The sequence below is a fragment of the Colletotrichum destructivum genome, chromosome 4 (genome assembly GCF_034447905.1).
Source record: "Colletotrichum destructivum chromosome 4, complete sequence".
Taxonomy (NCBI): Eukaryota; Fungi; Ascomycota; class Sordariomycetes; order Glomerellales; family Glomerellaceae; genus Colletotrichum; species Colletotrichum destructivum.
In genome coordinates this window covers 4,708,426-4,726,389 of record NC_085899.1, presented here as the reverse complement: position 1 = coordinate 4,726,389, position 17,964 = coordinate 4,708,426, and the positions used below count along the sequence as shown (strand labels likewise).

The following is a 17,964-nucleotide window of genomic DNA, read 5'->3' as shown; positions in this document are numbered from 1 at the left end:
CGAAGGGCCAGCATAGGTCATGGGTGCAGCTGGGTGTAAGCAAACGGGTATGTATTGGTTTGCATGCTCATACTGGGGTGGTCGTCGAGACGTGGCGCTTACGTTGTAACACTGCTCGAGGGCTTGTGAGTAGGACCACGTGGAGACACAACACGGGTTCTTTGGTTTCTTGTTTGCACTTCATCCCTCACTGGTTTAAGTTAGATCATGATGGAAAGGGAGCACACAGCGTTTCTCTTGCCAAACAAAATCCCTCCGGGATGCATAGGCACAAGACTCCAAGTCATTTGAAAGGAAATGGTGCTTAGTATCTTGCCCGTCAATTTACAACAGATAACAAATAGTTGAGTGGTAGCCGTGGGGTTATGGCCGCCTATCTGGTCAAAGTCGACTCTTCTCGCTACGTCAGCTGTGTTGCGGGCGAACCTTTGCCCGCCCCCCCTCTCGGACCCTGTGTGTGGCGCCTGTGACAATTGGACTTGGCAAAGGGGGATGCTTAGCCTCGCGATCCTCCGCGGCTGATGCTACCTAAGATTTCGAACAATGAGGCGTGGCCCAGCGCCTCAGTTTCTGCGCTCGTTCCATGTGCGGTCGAATACATTGAGTGATCGTTGAGCTAAACAAGGCATTGCCAAGTCAGAACCGTAGCAGCAGCAACAACAGCCGTGAGGCTCGGGTATTGTTGACTCACCTGTTGGGACGACGTCCAGCGCCTTGATGGATATCTTTTCAGGCTGGTTGAGCATATAAACGGCGGCACGGGCAACGTCCTCGGAGACCAGAGGGCTAAGGGGAAATATTAGCACGCGAATTGCTTGCATCGACGATTGCCAGAGGTATTCCCGGGGGAAGGGGGTGTAAGGGAGAGTGACGAACTCGTAGCCCTCGATGAACGAGTCGTATTGGTCCTTGTCGAACCCAACACGTTGCGTGTGGAAGTGAGTCGCGACGACGCCCGGCCTCAGGGCCAGCACCTTGATGTCGGTCTCGACCAGCTCGTTCCGGAGGGAGTTGGTGAAACCTTCCTGGAAGGCTTTGCTCGCGTGGTACACGGCTTCGCCCGGGAAGGGCGGCACCTCCAGCGCGGTGGTGGACGTGACGTTGAGGATGGTCCCTTTGCCCGACTTCTGCCTCATCATGGACCTGTTGAGCACCGAGTGGGTGACGAACATGGTGCCGTTGATGTTCGTGTTGGACATGGTGACGACGTCCTCGATCTTGAGTTCGTGGAACCTAGCGGGAGCTCCGAGGGCAAGACCGGCCTGGGGACGGAAGGGGGGGGGGGAAGCTGTCAGCTTGCGGTTTCCGCATCACCGGATACGGGAATATCGTACATTGTTGATGAGAACGTCGATGTCGCCAATCTCCTCGACGGCAGAAGCAACGGCCTTGTCGACAATTTCGAAGTTGCCAATGTCGGCAGCGCGATAGATGATTTTTGCGTCTGGGTACGAAGCGGACAACTTCTTGGCCAGCGAGCTCAGCTTGTCCTATCGTTAAAACAGTGTTATTCGACTTCTGGCATAACATTGCGGTAACAGCTAGTAGATGGCTAAAAAGGTCGTAGGCGAATTACCTCTGAACGCGATAGAAGAATGAGATTTGTGCCTTCAGCAGCTAGTGCATTGGCAATGGCCTCGCCAATGCCCATTGAAGCACCTGTCTAGAAGTATGTTAGCTCAGTCAATCATGTACTTGCATGGGTATGAGATGTAGGGACTCACCAAAAGGACGTTTTTCCCTTGAAGACCCATTTTTGGTTTGTGTTGAAGCCCGGAGTAGGCTTTTCGTAGCACAACAGTGGTTGTTTCCTATCTCTGGTAGACGGCGTAGATATGTTGTCTTGACGATATGATACGAAAATGGGTTCAAATGGCAGACTTCAGTTTATAAGGTTCCAATGGATCGGATGGTCTTTCAAACACTAGATAGATGTCTGTTCGATGGAGCAAAATTGTTTGCCAAAGGCTTCGTACGGAAGGGAGGTTATAATGCTTACAAATGTCGGCTACGTCACTGCTTGATAATCCTAAATCCTAAACTAACCCCGCTTGATTGACATGAACGCAGCCAAATCGCCAGGTTGAAGGCATCCGACCTCTCAGCTCAGTTCCATCTGGGATGGGCATCACAGACATAGCACCACGCTTTACCGCGTTACAGGGTTCCTAAGCGGAAACATGTCTGATTGGACCACATCTTATTTCCAAAGTCCATATTGGTCCAGTAAGTTGGTGCAAGACCCCATTTTCAAGCCGAAAAAGGCTCGCCGATTGAGTCATTCCTGAGTCGCTCAGCCGAGACCCAGTGGACTTCGTTCTTGGCGGTTTCGGTCTGTAGCGTTAAGAAGATTCTGGCCAAAAGGTGTGGTAGGCGATGATTGGATGGTTATACACTACTGCAGCACGTCGAGTTGTAGGGAAGCGCTCGACTATAGACCAGTTGTACTATGTGCGGGCTATACTACCTACTCACAGGCTGGTGTACGCTGGAGTGAGGCAAGGGTAGGGGGGGGGGGGGGTTGCAAGTCGGGTTACACGTGGAAATATGGACGGTAATAACGATGTCTGTTCTGGTAGAGGCGAGGTCTCTGTCCTCGGCCTTGCAAGGCTACAGATGCTATGCTAGAGGCATGTATATTGGGGGATTACTTGCTACAGTTATGTACTACAGCTGGAGCCCTCGCTACGAGATAGCAGTGTGAAAGCTGTAAACCCTCTCGTTCAATATGGCTCGGTGTGAAACAAGTGATTCGACAGTCTTCACGCCAAGTCAAGACGTGCCGGACCGTTGAAGAAGCGGAATTCCCCTTACGGACATGGCTGTACGGGACATGAACTTCAATCGATCTCTTACACCCTGGAATTCTTCACATGTTTCTGTTTCCTCACGATGGCAATTCCCGGGCGGTGGCAGATGGAGATATTATTTGTGAGTTACTCGGGTTGAACTGGCTTCACGAAAACATGTGCAGTATGATTGGGCCATTGCACCGAGCATGCAGCAGCCCAAATTCAGCTGAATATTGTCATGACGAAGTGGCTGTCAAGCCTGACGTGCGAGAAGGACTGGCGTACTATTGAAGCCCACAAACTCTCTCTCAACTTGGAAGATGGCTATGCTCATCTATCCATGCAGGCAGGGGTTCTCTGTAGCCATCCGAGGTGGCAGATGCAAGGCACGGAAGCAAAACCTCGGACGGCATGGCCCGACAGCCTTTCCCAGTCTTCTATGTACAGTGCACTACAGGTATGTAGGGATGCATGCCAGCACTCAGGAGCCGCTTCTCAGTTCCGGCAGTGGCCCACACGCTGCGCGCATGCATGTCGAACCCCTGTCTAGTTCCCAGACGGCATTTCGAGTCGGGAAAAGAATTGTCCCCCCCTAAAGAAAACTGATCGCTGAGACAGCTTAGCCGAAGTTTTCCGAAGGAACCCTGTGCGTTGCGGGGGGGCAGAGGGGAAATCCGGCGGGGGCAGGAGAGTCTCGGAGCTTCTCTGCATTGCCTTCCTAATTTTGAATATGAGTAGTCTTATTGATGAGCAGCAAACATGAACACTGGTGATCCCGAGTGTCATCAAGTCATCAAGTCGCGCGTGGTTGGAGTTACCGTGAAAATTGGCCGACTCTTCACTGCAAGATTGCTATGAGGGGGGGGGAGGCGGCACAAACACAATACACAATCACCAAAGGCTGACTTGCGGGGTTCAGTCGCCCGTCTTCCACCGAATCAACTTGAATGGATATCATCGATTTCTAATTCGTGCGGAGAAAATTGGGCCTTCTACGGGCCACATTTTGCACTGACGCCATTTCGTCTGCAAGTGAGTTACAAGAACCTCCGGTGTGCGGGGTGAGATGCGCCCCCTTCTCCTCCCTCTCCTCCCCCTTCCTCTCCTCCTCCTTAAACAATTAGCCCCCCCCCGGCAGAAACTGTTTGGCTGTGTACACACACAGGTTCCTCGTCGCTGGTAAAAAAAAAAAAAAAAAGAACAAAAGAAAAAGAAAAAAAGGTACACCAAAAAACATGGCCGTCTAAAACTTGTTCTGGTTGGCGTTCTGCATGAGCATCTTGGAATCCGGCTTGTACTTCTTGGACACCAGGCGGACGTCGTACTCGACGTCGAGGGTGGCGCCCTGAGGCTCGTTCTCGACGGGCCGGAAGTTGAGCAGCAGGTCCGGCTTGACGGCGCAGGCGGTGTCGGTCTCGAGGTAGGGGTCGTCGCTGGGGTAGAGCTGGGCGGTGACGCCGATGTAGTCCGGGTGGGTGACCATGATGTGGATGTGCGCGGGGCGGTAGGGGTGGCGGCCCATGAGGCGGAGCAGCTCGGCCGAGGGGCCGGAGGTGTCGATGGCGTACTCGGTGGGCTTGAGGCAGTAGAACCAGAACTTGCCGTCGGCGTCCGTCTTGAACTTGCCGCGCAGGTTGTGGCGCGTCTGGTTCTCGAGGTCGAAGACGTCGTACTTGCCGTTGGTGCTGGCCTGCCACATGTCGAAGACGGCGTCGGGGATGCCCTTGCCCGTCTCGGCGTCCTTGATCACGCCGTGGAAGAAGGTGAACTGGCCGTCCTTGGGCATGTTCTGCACGACGGACGCGCCGAGGTCGCGGAAGGGCGTTTCGGGGGACCAGAAGGGGCCGAGGATGGCCGAGGATGTGGGGGTGGCGCCCGAATCGGTCACCACCGTGTGGTTGATCTCATCGACGAGACTAGAACGGATAAAGCATTAGCCATTGGACTGGTGATGATGGTGGTGGTTGCGATGGTGGTGATGGTGCTGGATGACGATGATTGGACTCCATAGACAGGACAGGAGAGGAGAGGAGAGGAGAGGGAGAGTGGCGCGGGGTAAGGAAGGATTGGGCAATGGTTGTATTGGGGGGGGGGGGGGGAATCCACTCACGATTCGATGCCCAGGATGTCGCACACGCGCCACGCCTCGTTGCGGTTCTTCTTGTAGGCCTGGCCGATGGAGTTGATGTAGTTGACGCCGAGAATCCATTCTTCTTGCGTGAGCTCGACGTCTCTGCAAAAGTCGTGCAGGTGCTTGATCAGCGAGCCGAGCACCTGTCTGTGTCTGGGCTTCGTCTCGGGGCTCATGAGGTCGATGACATGTTGTGTGAAGTTGGGGTCGAACTTGCTCTGGGCGCCGTTGGCTCCGTTGGCTCCGTTGGCGTGGGTGCCGTTGGCGCCGTTCGTTCCGTTCGTGGCCATTGTGAAGAAAAGGATGTGTCGGTTGGTTGACGGGGTTCGTTGTTCGAGGTCTAGAGATAACAAGACCTAAAAGAGGTAGGGAGGGGGGGTATCTTGTAAAGAGTTTACAGGAACAATGACGCTGCAATGGGGGGAAGGGAGGATTAAGGGTCAGAAACAGAGCGGATATGCTTGATGAATCCGAATCGCAGAATACCACGTTTGGGAACTACTGGAGAGATGGGTGATCGAAGTAGGAGGACGACGATGTTAAGTATTAAGTATGGGATTCGGAGCCCCGGATTTAGGGTCCACGAAGCCACGAATGATAGGCATGAATCGCATGACCAGCTTGGATGCGGCAACAGAACGCGGCATCCGGTGCGGCAACAAAGTTCGGCAATGGGGTAAAGGGTAAACCTTTGCGCCCCGCGGTGTCGTGCCCCGCGGTCGACTTCTCCAAGAATCAGATCAGTCCTCTCCCACTTCCCCCCGCCACTGGTCCCTTGGCCAGCTTTCCCCCACCCAAGGGAGAAACATAGACCCGGAAGCAGGGAGGGCAAAGGACGGCCGTGGGTAAGTGTACTTCCCACGCCTGGCAGCCGAAAATGCGGGGGGGAGTCCGCGGGAGGGAGGTAGCATGCGGGGGCGGCATGCCTCCGGAAGGGGACATGGCGCGGTCTAGCATTGGTGTCAGTTGTTGCGTGACTGGATGGCTTGCTATGGTTGATGGGGCCCGGATCAGCCAATGCCAGATAGTTGGGACTCTGCTCACTCCTCGCTGACGGATCCATCCTTTGTGATTGGCAACGGGGGAGCACTTTTGACGTCGGTTTTGGATTCTGCCGGGCTCTTGACTCTTGTTTCCCATCATTCATCGTTCGATGTTTGGCTTTCTAGTGCATTCAGATCAGCTCATACTGGAAGGGTTGTTGTGGCAGGGGTGACTTGGCGAGTAAAAGTCTGCCGGTCTGCCGCGTTGCTTCTCTCCTTTTGATGGGGTAAAGCAAAGGAAACGGTCAAGAGCTGTTCGAAATAGTCCTGTAGTCTGAATGAGAGCAACATCTCATTGGGACTTTATCTCTTACTTGTCTGGTTTGCGAGCATTTGTCAACATCTGTTCGACATGCTAGGTCATGGAGGCTGAACCCCACCCGAGAGATGGCCCTCCTTCGCTAACCTCACTGAGTCAAAAGATGAATTTCCGGACCGTTTTCATAGAGAAACAACAAAATGTTCCTATCGGTCATCCTCTTCTCTTAAGTTTAATTAGGCTATTCGGAGCATCCGACAGCCCCCTCGCCCCGCTGTCTATGCTCAAGTATCCGCGCTGGTGGCCAATTCTGGGGCCTTTGGCCAGCACTCACACAGTTCATTATTTATTTCACTTTCAAGTCAGCAGCGATGGGAGAGACACCAGGGCCGGCGATCTCACCGATGCACTTGCAGGTAGTCCACTGGTATTGACCCTGTCGCCGTCGTACCCATGAAGGGTCGGGTTTGCCCCGAACCCTTCATCAGTATGCTTCATCGCCCGGAGCAAGTGCTGGCGCGCGTCAAGCAGAGTCACTTCGGGTGTCCCAGGCGCCGGCCGGGTCCCGCAGCGCGTCAGAAACCAGCGACTCCTGCCGCCAGTCGCTCGTTTTCTCAGTGACACAACGCAAGAAGCATCATAGGGAAACATCTCACGGCTTTCGAGTGCCAGACAACACTCTTGTCACATCCCATTGCGCACACGGCCCTCACGGCCTAGTCTCGATTCGACACTCCGTTCGTTGTCATCATTCGGCCATGTCCAGTCGGTTGATGCCGAGCTTGTCGAGGGGTCAGTGGACCTCGGATCGGTGCGAGGGGCCCATGGATTGAGCTCATGTTGCGGCCGGCCCATGTTCTCACTAAATTTTGTGTCAGGATGGTTGACCAGGCGGGACGTTCATGACAAGTCACTCAGTGAGTCAGTCAGCTTTACCGAGTATCGCCAGCCAAATCGCAGCCGATACCACCGAGCGGGTGAAGCGAGTCGAGGACAACACCAAGGTCAGCGAGTGTTTGGCCATCATGGAGGAAGACTTGAGCCGGATTGCTGAGTGAGGGTTTGAATCAAGTCCACAAATTTCAAAATTCATCATTTTGTCTATTGTTGCAGGGTATAGACATATAAGGCGTTAATTGCTGCCACGCAATTAACGGCGTCGTTTTTGCGACATCTATTTTCGAGCATCCTCCTCTAGCTTAATTAAAAGTTACAGTGAGGCACCTTTCACTAAATGGGGAAAAAAGACATGGGCAGACGAAACCCCCATCCCTTCTCCCCTTTCAGATCGCCTGTGCACGAACGACAAATGACATCTTCCCGATATACTTATTCCTGTCGGTTTCACCCTCCTGTCCAAGCCCTTCCCCCCACTCACCCATGGTATGTCCTGTCGAGTTCCTCTTCGTTGGCGTCTTGGCCCATCGTATCTCTGCCAGACGAATTGGTCCCAATGCTTCCCGAACCCGAATCCGAGCAGCTCCCCGTACCTGTATCGAATCTCGACGTGGGTGCGGCACACTTAACCTTTCCTCCCGCTGCATCCACCGCGAAGCCCCTTACCCCGCTGCATCAGATCGGGGCCAGTCTACATATTCTTTCTCCGCTTTTGCGGACTTTGGACGTTCGATTTGGTCGGCGTACGGATGCCGCGGGGGGGGAGAATGGCCAGGAGAGGTTACAACTTGGCTGCCGCGACGAATGGTTTCGTGGTGTTCGGGCTTGGGATGGTTTGAAGGGGGAGACCCTGGGCCCAGGACGGACGGGATGTGAATCCCGATTCTTCGAAAGCATAAGTAAACAGCAACGTCAACCTCCGTAGTCTCGATTCAGACAATAGAAACTACTAATTTGGACCTCACTTCGCCCGATATCATCTTCCAACGCTTCCCAACCAGCCTACTCAGCGCAGCCATGAAGGTCGCACTTCTCGGTGCAACCGGAGAGACCGGGACGTCCATCCTAAACGGCCTGCTCGCCTCAACGGATCCAAAATATGTCAGACTGATCCGCCGCAGTTCCGGTCAGGTACTGGTTGTCCGCCACTGATACTGACAAAATCCCGCGAATAGGAGATCACGGCCCTCATCCGGCCGAGCTCGCTCCAGAAGCCCGAAGTCCATGCTTTGGAGAAGAGGGGCGTCAGGATCGCCTCGGTCGACCTCGACGGCCCTGAAGAAGAGATCACGAAACAGCTCACAGGGCACGAAGTAGTTATCTCGGCCATTGTCGCGGAAGGCATCATGGACCAGATCCCCCTCGCCAATGCCGCCAAGACGGCCGGCGTCCCGCGGTTCGTGCCGTGTTTCTTCGGCACGGTGATGCCGGCCCGAGGGATGCTGTGGCTCAGGGACAAAGTACGACCCGGGAGGCATCCACCCCCCCCCCCCACTGTCCGCTCTTTTGAACCCCGACCCAGGCTTACTGACGTGTGTGACGCAGAAAGAGAATGTGCTGAACCATGTCCAAACCTTGTATCTGCCCTACACCGTCATCGACGTCGGCTGGTGGTACCAGATTAGCCTGCCGCGCCTCCCCTCGGGCAAGATCAACGCGGTCGCCAGTCCCTTTCCGGATTGGATCGCGGGCGACGGGACTGTGCTGTCCGGTATGACCGACCTACGAGACATTGGCAAGTACGTCGCGCGGATCATCGCGGATCCTCGCACCCTAAACCAAAAGGTCTTCGCGTACACCGAGCTGCTGTCCCAGAACGACGTCTACGGGCTCATCGAGAGGTTGAGCGGGGAGAGGGTCGAGAGAGAATACGTGAGTCCACAGACAGCCCCGTCGCGAATGAGCTTTGGCATTCGGGGCGACCCCGGGTAACCCATTACGTAGTGGTCGGCAGAGGACATCGAGTCTCGGCTGGACGAGGCCAAAAACGACAAGGCCAACATCCACAAGCTCTCGGTGTTGCAGTATCGCAAGTCGTGGGGTCTCCGCGGCGACAACACGCCCGAGTACGCCCGCTACCTGGGTTATCAGATCGGCAAAGACCTCTATCCCGACCTGGTGGGAAATTCGTTTGAGAACTTTTGCAAGGAGGCGTTGGAGTATAAGGTGAAGCCCATTTATGAGAAGAAAAGGCAGGAGGCCATCGCGGCTGCTGCGGCTGCTGCGGCTGCTGCAGCAAAGAACTCGGTTGCGGAGAACTAGGCCGCCGATTAGAAAGGGCCATCATAAGGTTGAGCAAGATTTCAGTTCGATTGATAAATTAGATTAAAAGTTTCTATAACCGTCACGACGAGTCCACTCATGAGCTGATTTGACTCGGGTGAAACCGTTCCAGCTTGAGCAGCTACTCGGACGATCTGCGCGTCTAAAAAGTTTGAAGGCAGGTTTTTATGGACCGCGCCTAAGCAGTCAAGGTTTTGTTTCATTGCGTCTAGTTCGATTCGGGCTTTATTTCGGGCCATCCTTGTGATTCGAATACCACTCACTCTGCTTGCCAAGACGTTGTTGAATGGCGGGACTAAGTAGAGAGAGCTGTGTGCTGCTTTGCTGTCTTGCAACCAACCAACTAGCTAACTCAGTAGTCATCACATGCTTCCTTTGGATGACAGACAAGTCAGCAACTAATAGCGATAGCGGGCATGCGGCCGAAGGTCTGGCCTGCGGCAACATGCAGCTAGACAGCCCCCACCACCCCCCCAGCGTGTGTGGTGTTTGGTTGTTGTTGTTGTTGTTGTTGTTGTTTTTCGTTGGTTTATCACTTCTTCTCTCTTTCACTATCGGAAGCGCCAAGGATTCCCCGCCTCTTTTTTTTTCTCTCTCCAATATGAAGGACTTCATTTGTCGAGACAGGTCAAGTCCATGTCGCCGGTGGAGGCCGCTAGGGAGCAACGGGACCACAGGATTGACGGCGCGAGACGGGGCCGCCGGCGAGAATGACCGGGATAAGAGGACATCAAGGTTCTTTCTTGCGCATCGGTTTTCCCAGTTTTCCGTTCTTTCTCAGTCTTCTCGAAGCAATTTTGACTTTTCGAAAGGGGGGGTACGACGCATTATTTCTCGCTCGCAATATAGGACACGATACCCCCGAGTTGTCAATTCTAGAGCTGCCAGGGGCGACGATTTCAATACTACGTAACCGTAAAAAGAAGAAAAAAAGGAGAATTGGAAAAAGACTAAGAGAATCAGATCCTTGGATGACTTGGTGCGACTTGGTATTCGACAACACACTTTTCCCCCTCCTTCGACGATCCCCCACTCCCAAAGATAATCTCGCAGCGAGAACACGACAACGTTGAATCTCCGGTTTTTTTTTTGGTTTTTTTTTTCTTTTTATATTTTCTCGGACGAACTCACCAGATTTTCCGACTTACTGAGGAAGGCTCTATCGCTTTCCCATCTTGCGGCGACGAAAGGCCGGTGGTAATCCGACAACATGGCGACTGAAAACCGTGGCACCGGCAACAAGGTCAAAGGTAGTTCTCGCATTGAACCGCTGCATTGGGGGCGGGGAGTATTGGCTGACGGTATTGGGCTTTTTTGAAGTCTTCTTCCTTGGAGACGAGGCAAAGTCGAAAGAAGAAAAACGACTCGTCCAGAAAATCGGTAAGTCGCCATCCCGACCTCTGTTCTGCTCTCTTCCGGCCCGCCGATGATACTAACGGATTCATCCAGATTTCTTCATCCTGGTGAGCAAGCCCAGTTGCTAAACGAGCCTAGACCGGTTCACTTCAACTAACTTCTACAGACCTACTGCTGTCTGAGCTACTTCTTCAACTACTTGGGTAAGTGGTAGTGGTGCATGCGAAACCTGCAAGGGTCTCTTGACCTCCCAGCTGATAACGCCTACAGACCGTGCCGCCTTTGCCAATGCCTACGTAAGTCGACAAACAATATGAGCACTGCTCACCCATACAATGATGAGCAGATCCTGATAGGTGGTGCCCCTTAGGTTGCTGGTCTCCGGGAGGCCCTGCACATGAAGGGTCATGACTACAACACGGTATTATCGGTGACCACCGCGGGGTAAGACATCATGAAGCCAGCGCTGGTTCCCACGCGTCTCGTTCCCCCCCCCCCCCCCCCCCTCTTGCCGTTGCTGACACACGCTTTCTTGTAGCATGGTCGTCGGGCAGATCCCCCACGGCATCGTCATCGGCCTCCAGATCGTCCGCCCCAAGATCTGGCTGCCGAGCATGGTGCTCGTCTGGGCCGGCCTGACCATGGTCAGCGCCGCCGTCAAGACCACCGCCCAGCTGTGCGTCGTCCGCTTCTTCCTCGGCCTCGCCGAGGCCAGCACCTACTCCGGCGCCATCTACATCATGGGCTCGTGGTACAAGCCGCAGGAGATCTCCAAGCGCACCGCCATCTTCACCGCCTCCGGCCAGGTCGGCACCATGTTCGCCGGTGCCATGATGGCCGCCATTTACAAGGGCCTCGGCGGCGTGGGCGGCCTCGGCGGTTGGCAATGGGTTTTCATCATCGGCGAGTAGTTTCCCTTCCCCGTCGTCGTCGTCGTCGTCGGGAAAATGGTCGGATATTGGTTGGACACTTGCTGACGGGACTATGTTGCGTGTGCAGATGGCATCATCACCCTCCCCATTGCCTTGTTTGGCTTCTTCTACTTCCCCGATATCCCCGAGAACACCAACGCCCGTTATCTCAGCGAGTCTGAGAAGAAGCTCGCCGTTGGGCGGCTGCCCCCGGTCGTCAAGAACTCGCACAGCGTCAACCCCTTTTCCCTGCTGAGGCGTCTCGCGCTCATGCCTGGTTTGTAAGTCTTGTCCAACAACTCTCTCTACTCTCCTCTCCTCTCCTTCCGTGCCCAAGACGCATGAAAGCTGACCGAAGCGCAGCTGGATCCTGGTGCTCTGGTCTCCCTTGTGCGCGACCCTCGAGGCTTGGGTTGTCCAGGGCAACTTCATCCTCTGGCTCAAGTACCACGCTGAGCACTTCACCCAGAGCCAGATCAACACGTACCCCCTGGGCGTCCAGGCCGTGGGCATCGTGACCAACATCCTCGCTGCCTGGCACATGGACGCCACCGGCACCCGCGTGCCCATGGTGTTGCTCGTGTGCATCATCCAGATCGTGTGCGCCGCCATGCTGCTCGTGCCGACACTGCCCTTCGCCGGCACCATGTTCGCCTTCTACCTCTCGGGCTCGTCGTACATGGTCAACCCGCTCATCTTCGGCTGGGCGAGCATCATCCTGCAGCGCAGCGGCGACGAGGCCGTCCGCAGCGTGACCGTCTACGCCATGAACGTCGGGGCCACGACGCTGTACACCTTCTGGGGTATCATCTTCTACGCGGCCGACGAGGCGCCGTACTGGAAGAAGGGCGCCATCGTCATGATTGTGTGCTCGGTTCTCGTCCTCGGCTTCATGGGGCTTGTTATCAAGGTACGTCGTGAACAACACTGCCGTTGGCCGTCAATGCAGGTTGACTGACCTTGTGTAAAATTGCAGATGGACAAAGACTCGCTCGCAAAGTATGGCTCGATGACGGTCGATGATTTTGAGGCAGCCGCCGCATCCCGCCATCTTCAGACACCGCCTGACGGAGACAAGTCGGACAGCGATGACCAGAAGAACTCGAGTTCATCAAAAGTCACGGCTATATGAGCTCTGGTCATGTGAGAATTAGCCATGTTTGTTGTCTTATAGCCGTCATGCGTAAATTATCCAAAAGTTAGAATATAGGCGGCCACAACTTATCCACACCCACAGATGAAATTCGAGTTGAGAAATGAGCGGGATACTCGCTGTCAAGACGTACAAGAGAACTCTTTTCAGTGTTGCTGCCCGACCATACCTGTATGCGTCTTACACGTGTTAGGCCCTGCAATAAGAGTCTTCCCTATGCTTCCCTCCTTTACTCTATGGAATGCCTTTTCAGCATCTCCAAAGTCCACCACGCTAGTAACAAGCTTTTCGAGCTGAACTGCACCACTGGCCACGAGTTCTACAGCAAGCTTGTAGTCACCAGGCCCGTACCGAAAACTGCCCTTGGCAGCTACCTCCTTCTGACATAGGGCCATGATGGGAAAGCTGATATTCGCTTTACCCATGCCACCTTGGACATACGTGCCTCCTGCTTTCACGACGTAGAGACTGGTCTGGACTGAGCTCTCTGCTCCGCTTGCCTCGATGACAACGTCCGCGCCCCCTTCAAGGGCACATTGGCCAAGAAGCGCTTTCGCATTGTCCTCGGCCGAGATCCGTTGAGACAAGTACACATGCGTGCAGCCAAAGTCTCTCGCGAAGTCCAGCTTTGCCTGCACCACATCGACAAAAACGATCTTCGTCGCGCCGAAGGCCTTGGCAACAGAGCCACACAAAATGCCTACCGGACCCGCTCCCATCACGACAACGCTTGCGCCTGGGAGCGTCGTTGGCCGGGCTTGCTTCACGATATGGACCGCTACCGCGAGAGGCTCAATCAGGGCGCCTTCCTGGAGAGAAACATTCAGGGGCAGCTTGTGGCAGAAGTCGAACGGTGCGGCCCAGAAGCCGGTGAGCGTGCCGTGGTGCGGAGGCGTGGCCGCAAACACCATGTCAGGACACAGATTATATCGACCCCCCAGACATTCGGCACACCACCGGCACGGATAGCCGGGTTCGATGGCAACCTTGTCGCCGGGCCGAAGGCCTGCCACAGCGCTGCCGACTTGGACTACCGTTCCAGACGACTCGTGACCTAGAACCATGGGTTCATCCACCACGAAGTGGCCGATCCTGCCGTGATCCCAGTAATGCACATCTGAGCCGCATATTCCAGTGTAGTTGACGGCAATTATAATGTCCTTGGGTGATGAGAGCTGTGGCATCGGTCGATCGACGAATTCGACATCGTGCGGGTTCTTGAGAACGAAGGAGAGGTTCGACTCTCGTGGGCGATAGCCAGGGGGTGGGCACTCGGAAGGCATTGTCTGCTTGACGCGTAAAGAGTTGGAGGCGATGGATGGGATTGTTACATTCGCAGGATAACTCGTCGATTGTCTTATGCAAAGGTGAAGAAGCCTGCAGTACGACCGAACAACTGAACTACACGTCAAATATCGTTAACACCGTTAGACGGGAACCTGGACATTTATTGTTGCAATCCTGCTGTGATCATGTCCTCTCCTTGAATGAAACCTGATTGGTCAATCTAGTAACCTCCTTGGCTCCCCTTGTACCCGTTGTTGACTTGGTAGTGAGCCGGTTCCGAGGAAGTTGGAGAACGGCAGATGTAAGGAGGGGAGGGGAGGGGAGGGTGTGCCGCCGGAACCGTGTCCTCGGACAAGCCGTCAGCAATCTCGGTCTCGGATCCGGTCATTACTGGGCCAATGCTCGGTCAATTGCGACACTGGGACTCGCATTCTAACCTAACCTGCATGAGGGGGTAACTACCCCTTCATGCAGGCCAACTCTACAGAGCATGTTTTGTAGTACAGCCTGGTCGTTCGGTTCCGTCTTCTTCATGCTGCAAACTTTCATCATTTCACAATGTCGGAACCCAGACATCATCAGCTTTCGGAGGACGGCTCATCGACTTCGATTGAGATCCGCCGGTTGCCAACGCGGGTGTCCAACGCATGCAGTAGATGCCGTCGGAACAAGAGCAGAGTAGGCCCATCCCTGTCCATCTTCTCCGCGTCAGCGTGATTGATCCGCCGACTGGTGTTAGTGTGATTCGTTCAGGCCGTGCTCGCTCTGCGTGCGAGCCAACGTCGATTGTGACCAGGCGTCTGTTGACGAGCATCCAAGAGACAGAGCTCGGAATCGCAGCGAACGTCGCGCGTCCAAGTTGCGAAAGTATGCAAAACAAGCTCGCATTTGTTGCATCCAGGTGTTTGCGGTTCATATTAGACTAACATGCATAAGACGTCCTCAAGCTACTCTTCTCAGTAATGCCCGCTCTGCGTCCAGCCTCCCGACGGAACAGGCTTTATCTCCGCAGGAGGAGCGCGTGGCAGGGAGTGTCGAGAGTGATTACGCAGTAGACTCGATTAACCAACGCGGTTCGTGGCCATCGCTAGATTATGGTGAATCGGAGTCAGCAATGGGCATTGCCCGCAAGGTAAGGGCTAATCTTGTTTCTTTATCTTTGTTCTGATTTCGTAATTCTCTAACTCGATCCTCGCCACCAGATCTATCGCCTGGGAAGTCAAACAATCGACGAGAACCAAACATCAGCTATTCCGGACGGTGGAGCAGGTACCCGGACCCCTCTTCCGAGGAACGGCTGCCAGCGTCTTCCAATACCCACCATTCTTGAAGGCCGCTTCCCGGATCTTGGCACAATCCAGTTGCTGCTAGAGGAGTACTTTGAGGCTGTCCATTGGTTCTCTCTCGTCCTATACGAACCAAAATTCCGCCGACAGCTTCAGTCGATTGAGGATGGCTTGGCACATCCCTCGGAGGCGCCTTTCTTGATTCTGTTATCAACGGTACTTGGCATGGCAGCATGGTATCAGTCCAAAAAGGGTCCTCGTGATGGGAGCCAAGAATGGAAGCTATGGAGCGATGATCTACTCAAGATTGTAGAAACGCGGCTGGTCCAGGTCATGGATCAGCGCTCTTTGGCAGCGGTGCAGACCCTCATCCTATTGGGGTCTCATCATGTGTACCACGGTCGGCCAAATCTGTCTTTTGCCCTGCTGGGTGCAACCATCAAGATGTCTCACGCCTTGGGTCTACATCGAAGACAAAAAGACGGATCGTTCGATGACGTTGAAGAGCGTAAGCGGGTATGGTGGACTATCTACACATGGGATAGGTATGATGAATTCAACAGTCCTTCTTTCCGATGGTGGTGAGTTTCTGACGGCCCAGATTCGCCTCGATCTCGTATGGACGTCCTCTTAGTATCAACGACGAAGACTACAATGTCGACTTGCCAGCCAAGTTCACTGAGTCGCCGTTCTTTGGGGTAGATACCGCACACGCACAAGTAACTAGTAGCGTTTGCTATTCACCGTATCAGACAGAGCTAACGCAGTTATACCTCATCGCATCACCAGCGCTGAAGAAAATATTCGGCTCTCTGTCGGCACGCGCAACATACCAATACTTCGACTCGGAGCACCGATCCATGATCAGCAACGTGACACAGAGACTGGCATCGTGGCGCCGCCATTTGCCGCCGGACTTATGCTTGGACCTGAAGCGGGACTACGACCCTCTCACCACGGGCTGGAGCGTACGGGCGCATCTTCTTCAATCTTTGTCCTTGCAGTTGACATTCGACAACCTGTTGATCGTGCTGCATCGACCATTCCTGACTCGTCAGTTGGAGAACCTTTCTTTGAGCAGTCCCGGACCGAATGGCAGCAGCGTCGCAGACATGATTTCTCCATCGGCAAGCCACGCCGGCCCTCAAAGCCTAGCCTCCCACGGCGGCAGTGTCCACTCGCCCCGTGAGAATCAGGATTTCGGAGCCGAGCCAACGGCGATTTCGGAACAATGGTGGGACGCAGCAGTCAGAACTGCCAGCGTGACGGAACTGCCACAGCTTACCCAACTTGCGACTGAAAGTCACCTCGTGGCATTTGTGGCTATGAACATGTTCAACGCGGCCATTGTCCTGATTCTGGTTGCCCTCTCGGACCCTCTTTCCGACCAAGCCCAAGGGATAAAGAGGCCGATTACCAAGGTCTTCCGGCTGGAAGAGCTCCTGGGTCAGAGATCGTCGCTGTCTAGCCAAAGCAGTGCCGTGCTGAAGAATCTCATACGTCTGCTCCTTCGGCGCGAGAGTGAAGCCATGATCGGACCGACCGCTCCCCCGAGCTCGGGCGTCGTGGATCATACGGCGGCACCGCAACCTCCTCTTCCTGACGTCGACCCAGCTTCTGCAGTTTCGGAGCGAGTCTCTCACACCCAGACCGAATCCGTGATTAACATCTTGGTCCACGGACCAGATCAAGGACATGGGCCCAATCCAAGCTTCGCACAACGCCTCAATGAAAGTCTAGCTTCCGTCCAGCAGAGTACGTGATCACCCCCCAGTGGCAGGTCCAGTTCCATACTGACTTGCGCTAGTCATTCCGCCATTTCAGAATGAATACTTGCAGCCTAATCCTGCAGCAGAGTCAGGGAATGACGGTGTATTGCTAGGAAATGAATCGCAGCATCTTGGGTACGCAGCTGGGTCTTGCCAAGGCCCAACAGAGTCAACAGGGCAGCAGCATGCGGTAGATTATGGGGCGAACGGTCTTTTCTGGCTCTGGGATTCTACTTGGAGTGGCCAAGTGCCGTAGCGCCTTCGTGATCGAGATTTGTAGGCTTCAACAAGTGACTTCACAGTATTCAGAATGGCAAAGACCAAGTTCTTCGACGTCCACTGCAGATCGTCCTTTAACACATAAACAACATCTCACACATTTCAGAACAAGGCAAACCCTGACTTAAGAATCCGAGTATACCGGGTACGGGCTGAAGAAAAGTTTTCCGCAGATTTCGAATGGCCACTGGCACCCATGGCATACGGATCCGGGTCAATCACTGGACTAGCGCACGTCTACGGTTCCGACGGATGTTGAGCCTCGATTCACACATACCCTGGTCAGCCCGTGAACCGGTTCACCCCACAGGGGCACATCGTTTCTGATTGGTTAGGACGATTTTGGATCTGAGGGTGGAACAGGGTTATGGCCGTTGTTGCACGCTTCTTATGTCGGCTCAATCGTGGGGAACAGTTGAAAATGGTACGAAGTTGACGAAGTGGCTGCTACCATGCTTCGCGATTTGCACAAGTCTTCCGGTTCCGCCGGCTCAAAGCAAAAAGCTACTACCCGGGGC

At 54.4% G+C, this 17,964-nt stretch overlaps 7 protein-coding genes across 7 annotated transcripts; 4 read left to right on the top strand and 3 right to left on the bottom strand.

Moving 5' to 3' along the window:
- Positions 1-305: 305 nt before the first annotated feature.
- CDEST_07375 (Putative short-chain dehydrogenase/reductase SDR, NAD(P)-binding domain superfamily) lies at positions 306-1,939 on the bottom strand. The gene is made up of 6 exons (XM_062923534.1): positions 1,725-1,939; positions 1,577-1,663; positions 1,335-1,490; positions 877-1,262; positions 692-786; positions 306-616 (listed from the first exon to the last, which is right to left on the bottom strand). The coding sequence occupies exons 1-6, from the start codon at positions 1,752-1,754 to the stop codon at positions 564-566; spliced, it is 807 nt and encodes a 268-aa protein (XP_062779585.1). The 5' UTR covers positions 1,755-1,939; the 3' UTR covers positions 306-563.
- Positions 1,940-4,010: 2,071 nt separating this feature from the next.
- On the bottom strand, positions 4,011-5,419 carry CDEST_07374 (Putative intradiol ring-cleavage dioxygenase, catechol dioxygenase). The gene is made up of 2 exons (XM_062923533.1): positions 4,903-5,419; positions 4,011-4,708 (listed from the first exon to the last, which is right to left on the bottom strand). Exons 1-2 carry the CDS (start codon positions 5,211-5,213, stop codon positions 4,036-4,038), a joined length of 984 nt encoding a protein of 327 aa, XP_062779584.1. The 5' UTR covers positions 5,214-5,419; the 3' UTR covers positions 4,011-4,035.
- Positions 5,420-7,127: 1,708 nt separating this feature from the next.
- CDEST_07373 (uncharacterized protein) lies at positions 7,128-7,283 on the top strand (the record flags this gene model as incomplete). The annotated part of the gene is made up of 1 exon (XM_062923532.1): positions 7,128-7,283. The coding sequence occupies one exon, from the start codon at positions 7,128-7,130 to the stop codon at positions 7,281-7,283; it is 156 nt and encodes a 51-aa protein (XP_062779583.1).
- A 657-nt stretch (positions 7,284-7,940) lies between these two features.
- On the top strand, positions 7,941-9,384 carry CDEST_07372 (Putative NmrA-like domain, NAD(P)-binding domain superfamily; the record flags this gene model as incomplete). Its single annotated transcript, XM_062923531.1, has 4 exons — positions 7,941-8,253; positions 8,298-8,582; positions 8,668-8,994; positions 9,067-9,384. The coding sequence occupies exons 1-4, from the start codon at positions 8,140-8,142 to the stop codon at positions 9,382-9,384; spliced, it is 1,044 nt and encodes a 347-aa protein (XP_062779582.1). The 5' UTR covers positions 7,941-8,139.
- An 817-nt stretch (positions 9,385-10,201) lies between these two features.
- On the top strand, positions 10,202-12,957 carry CDEST_07371 (Putative major facilitator superfamily, MFS transporter superfamily). Its single transcript, XM_062923530.1, has 10 exons — positions 10,202-10,655; positions 10,726-10,785; positions 10,855-10,868; positions 10,928-10,964; positions 11,032-11,057; positions 11,132-11,205; positions 11,300-11,664; positions 11,761-11,953; positions 12,036-12,582; positions 12,649-12,957. The coding sequence occupies exons 1-10, from the start codon at positions 10,616-10,618 to the stop codon at positions 12,802-12,804; spliced, it is 1,512 nt and encodes a 503-aa protein (XP_062779581.1). The 5' UTR covers positions 10,202-10,615; the 3' UTR covers positions 12,805-12,957.
- A 1-nt stretch (position 12,958) lies between these two features.
- CDEST_07370 (Putative alcohol dehydrogenase, zinc-type, GroES-like superfamily, NAD(P)-binding domain superfamily) lies at positions 12,959-14,108 on the bottom strand (the record flags this gene model as incomplete). The annotated part of the gene is made up of 1 exon (XM_062923529.1): positions 12,959-14,108. One exon carries the CDS (start codon positions 14,106-14,108, stop codon positions 12,972-12,974), a length of 1,137 nt encoding a protein of 378 aa, XP_062779580.1. The 3' UTR covers positions 12,959-12,971.
- Positions 14,109-14,670: 562 nt separating this feature from the next.
- Positions 14,671-17,423, top strand: CDEST_07369 (uncharacterized protein; the record flags this gene model as incomplete). The annotated part of the gene is made up of 5 exons (XM_062923528.1): positions 14,671-14,790; positions 14,852-15,244; positions 15,315-15,943; positions 16,000-17,153; positions 17,206-17,423. 5 exons carry the CDS (start codon positions 14,671-14,673, stop codon positions 17,421-17,423), a joined length of 2,514 nt encoding a protein of 837 aa, XP_062779579.1.
- Between the last annotated feature and the right edge of the window lie 541 nt (positions 17,424-17,964).

Coding starts and splice junctions, on each gene's coding strand:
- CDEST_07375 (XM_062923534.1), bottom strand. CDS start 1,754: ATGGGTCTTCAAGGGAAAAACGTCCTTTTG. Junction 1,263..1,334: donor TCGACGTTCTCATCAACAAT/GTACGATATTCC, acceptor TTCCGTCCCCAG/GCCGGTCTTGCCCTCGGAGC. Junction 787..876: donor TCGTTCATCGAGGGCTACGA/GTTCGTCACTCT, acceptor ATTTCCCCTTAG/CCCTCTGGTCTCCGAGGACG.
- CDEST_07374 (XM_062923533.1), bottom strand. CDS start 5,213: ATGGCCACGAACGGAACGAACGGCGCCAACGGCACCCACGCCAACGGA. Junction 4,709..4,902: donor GACATCCTGGGCATCGAATC/GTGAGTGGATTC, acceptor TATCCGTTCTAG/TCTCGTCGATGAGATCAACC.
- CDEST_07371 (XM_062923530.1), top strand. CDS start 10,616: ATGGCGACTGAAAACCGTGGCACCGGCAACAAGGTCAAAG. Junction 10,965..11,031: donor CTACTTCTTCAACTACTTGG/GTAAGTGGTAGT, acceptor TAACGCCTACAG/ACCGTGCCGCCTTTGCCAAT. Junction 12,583..12,648: donor TCATGGGGCTTGTTATCAAG/GTACGTCGTGAA, acceptor GTAAAATTGCAG/ATGGACAAAGACTCGCTCGC.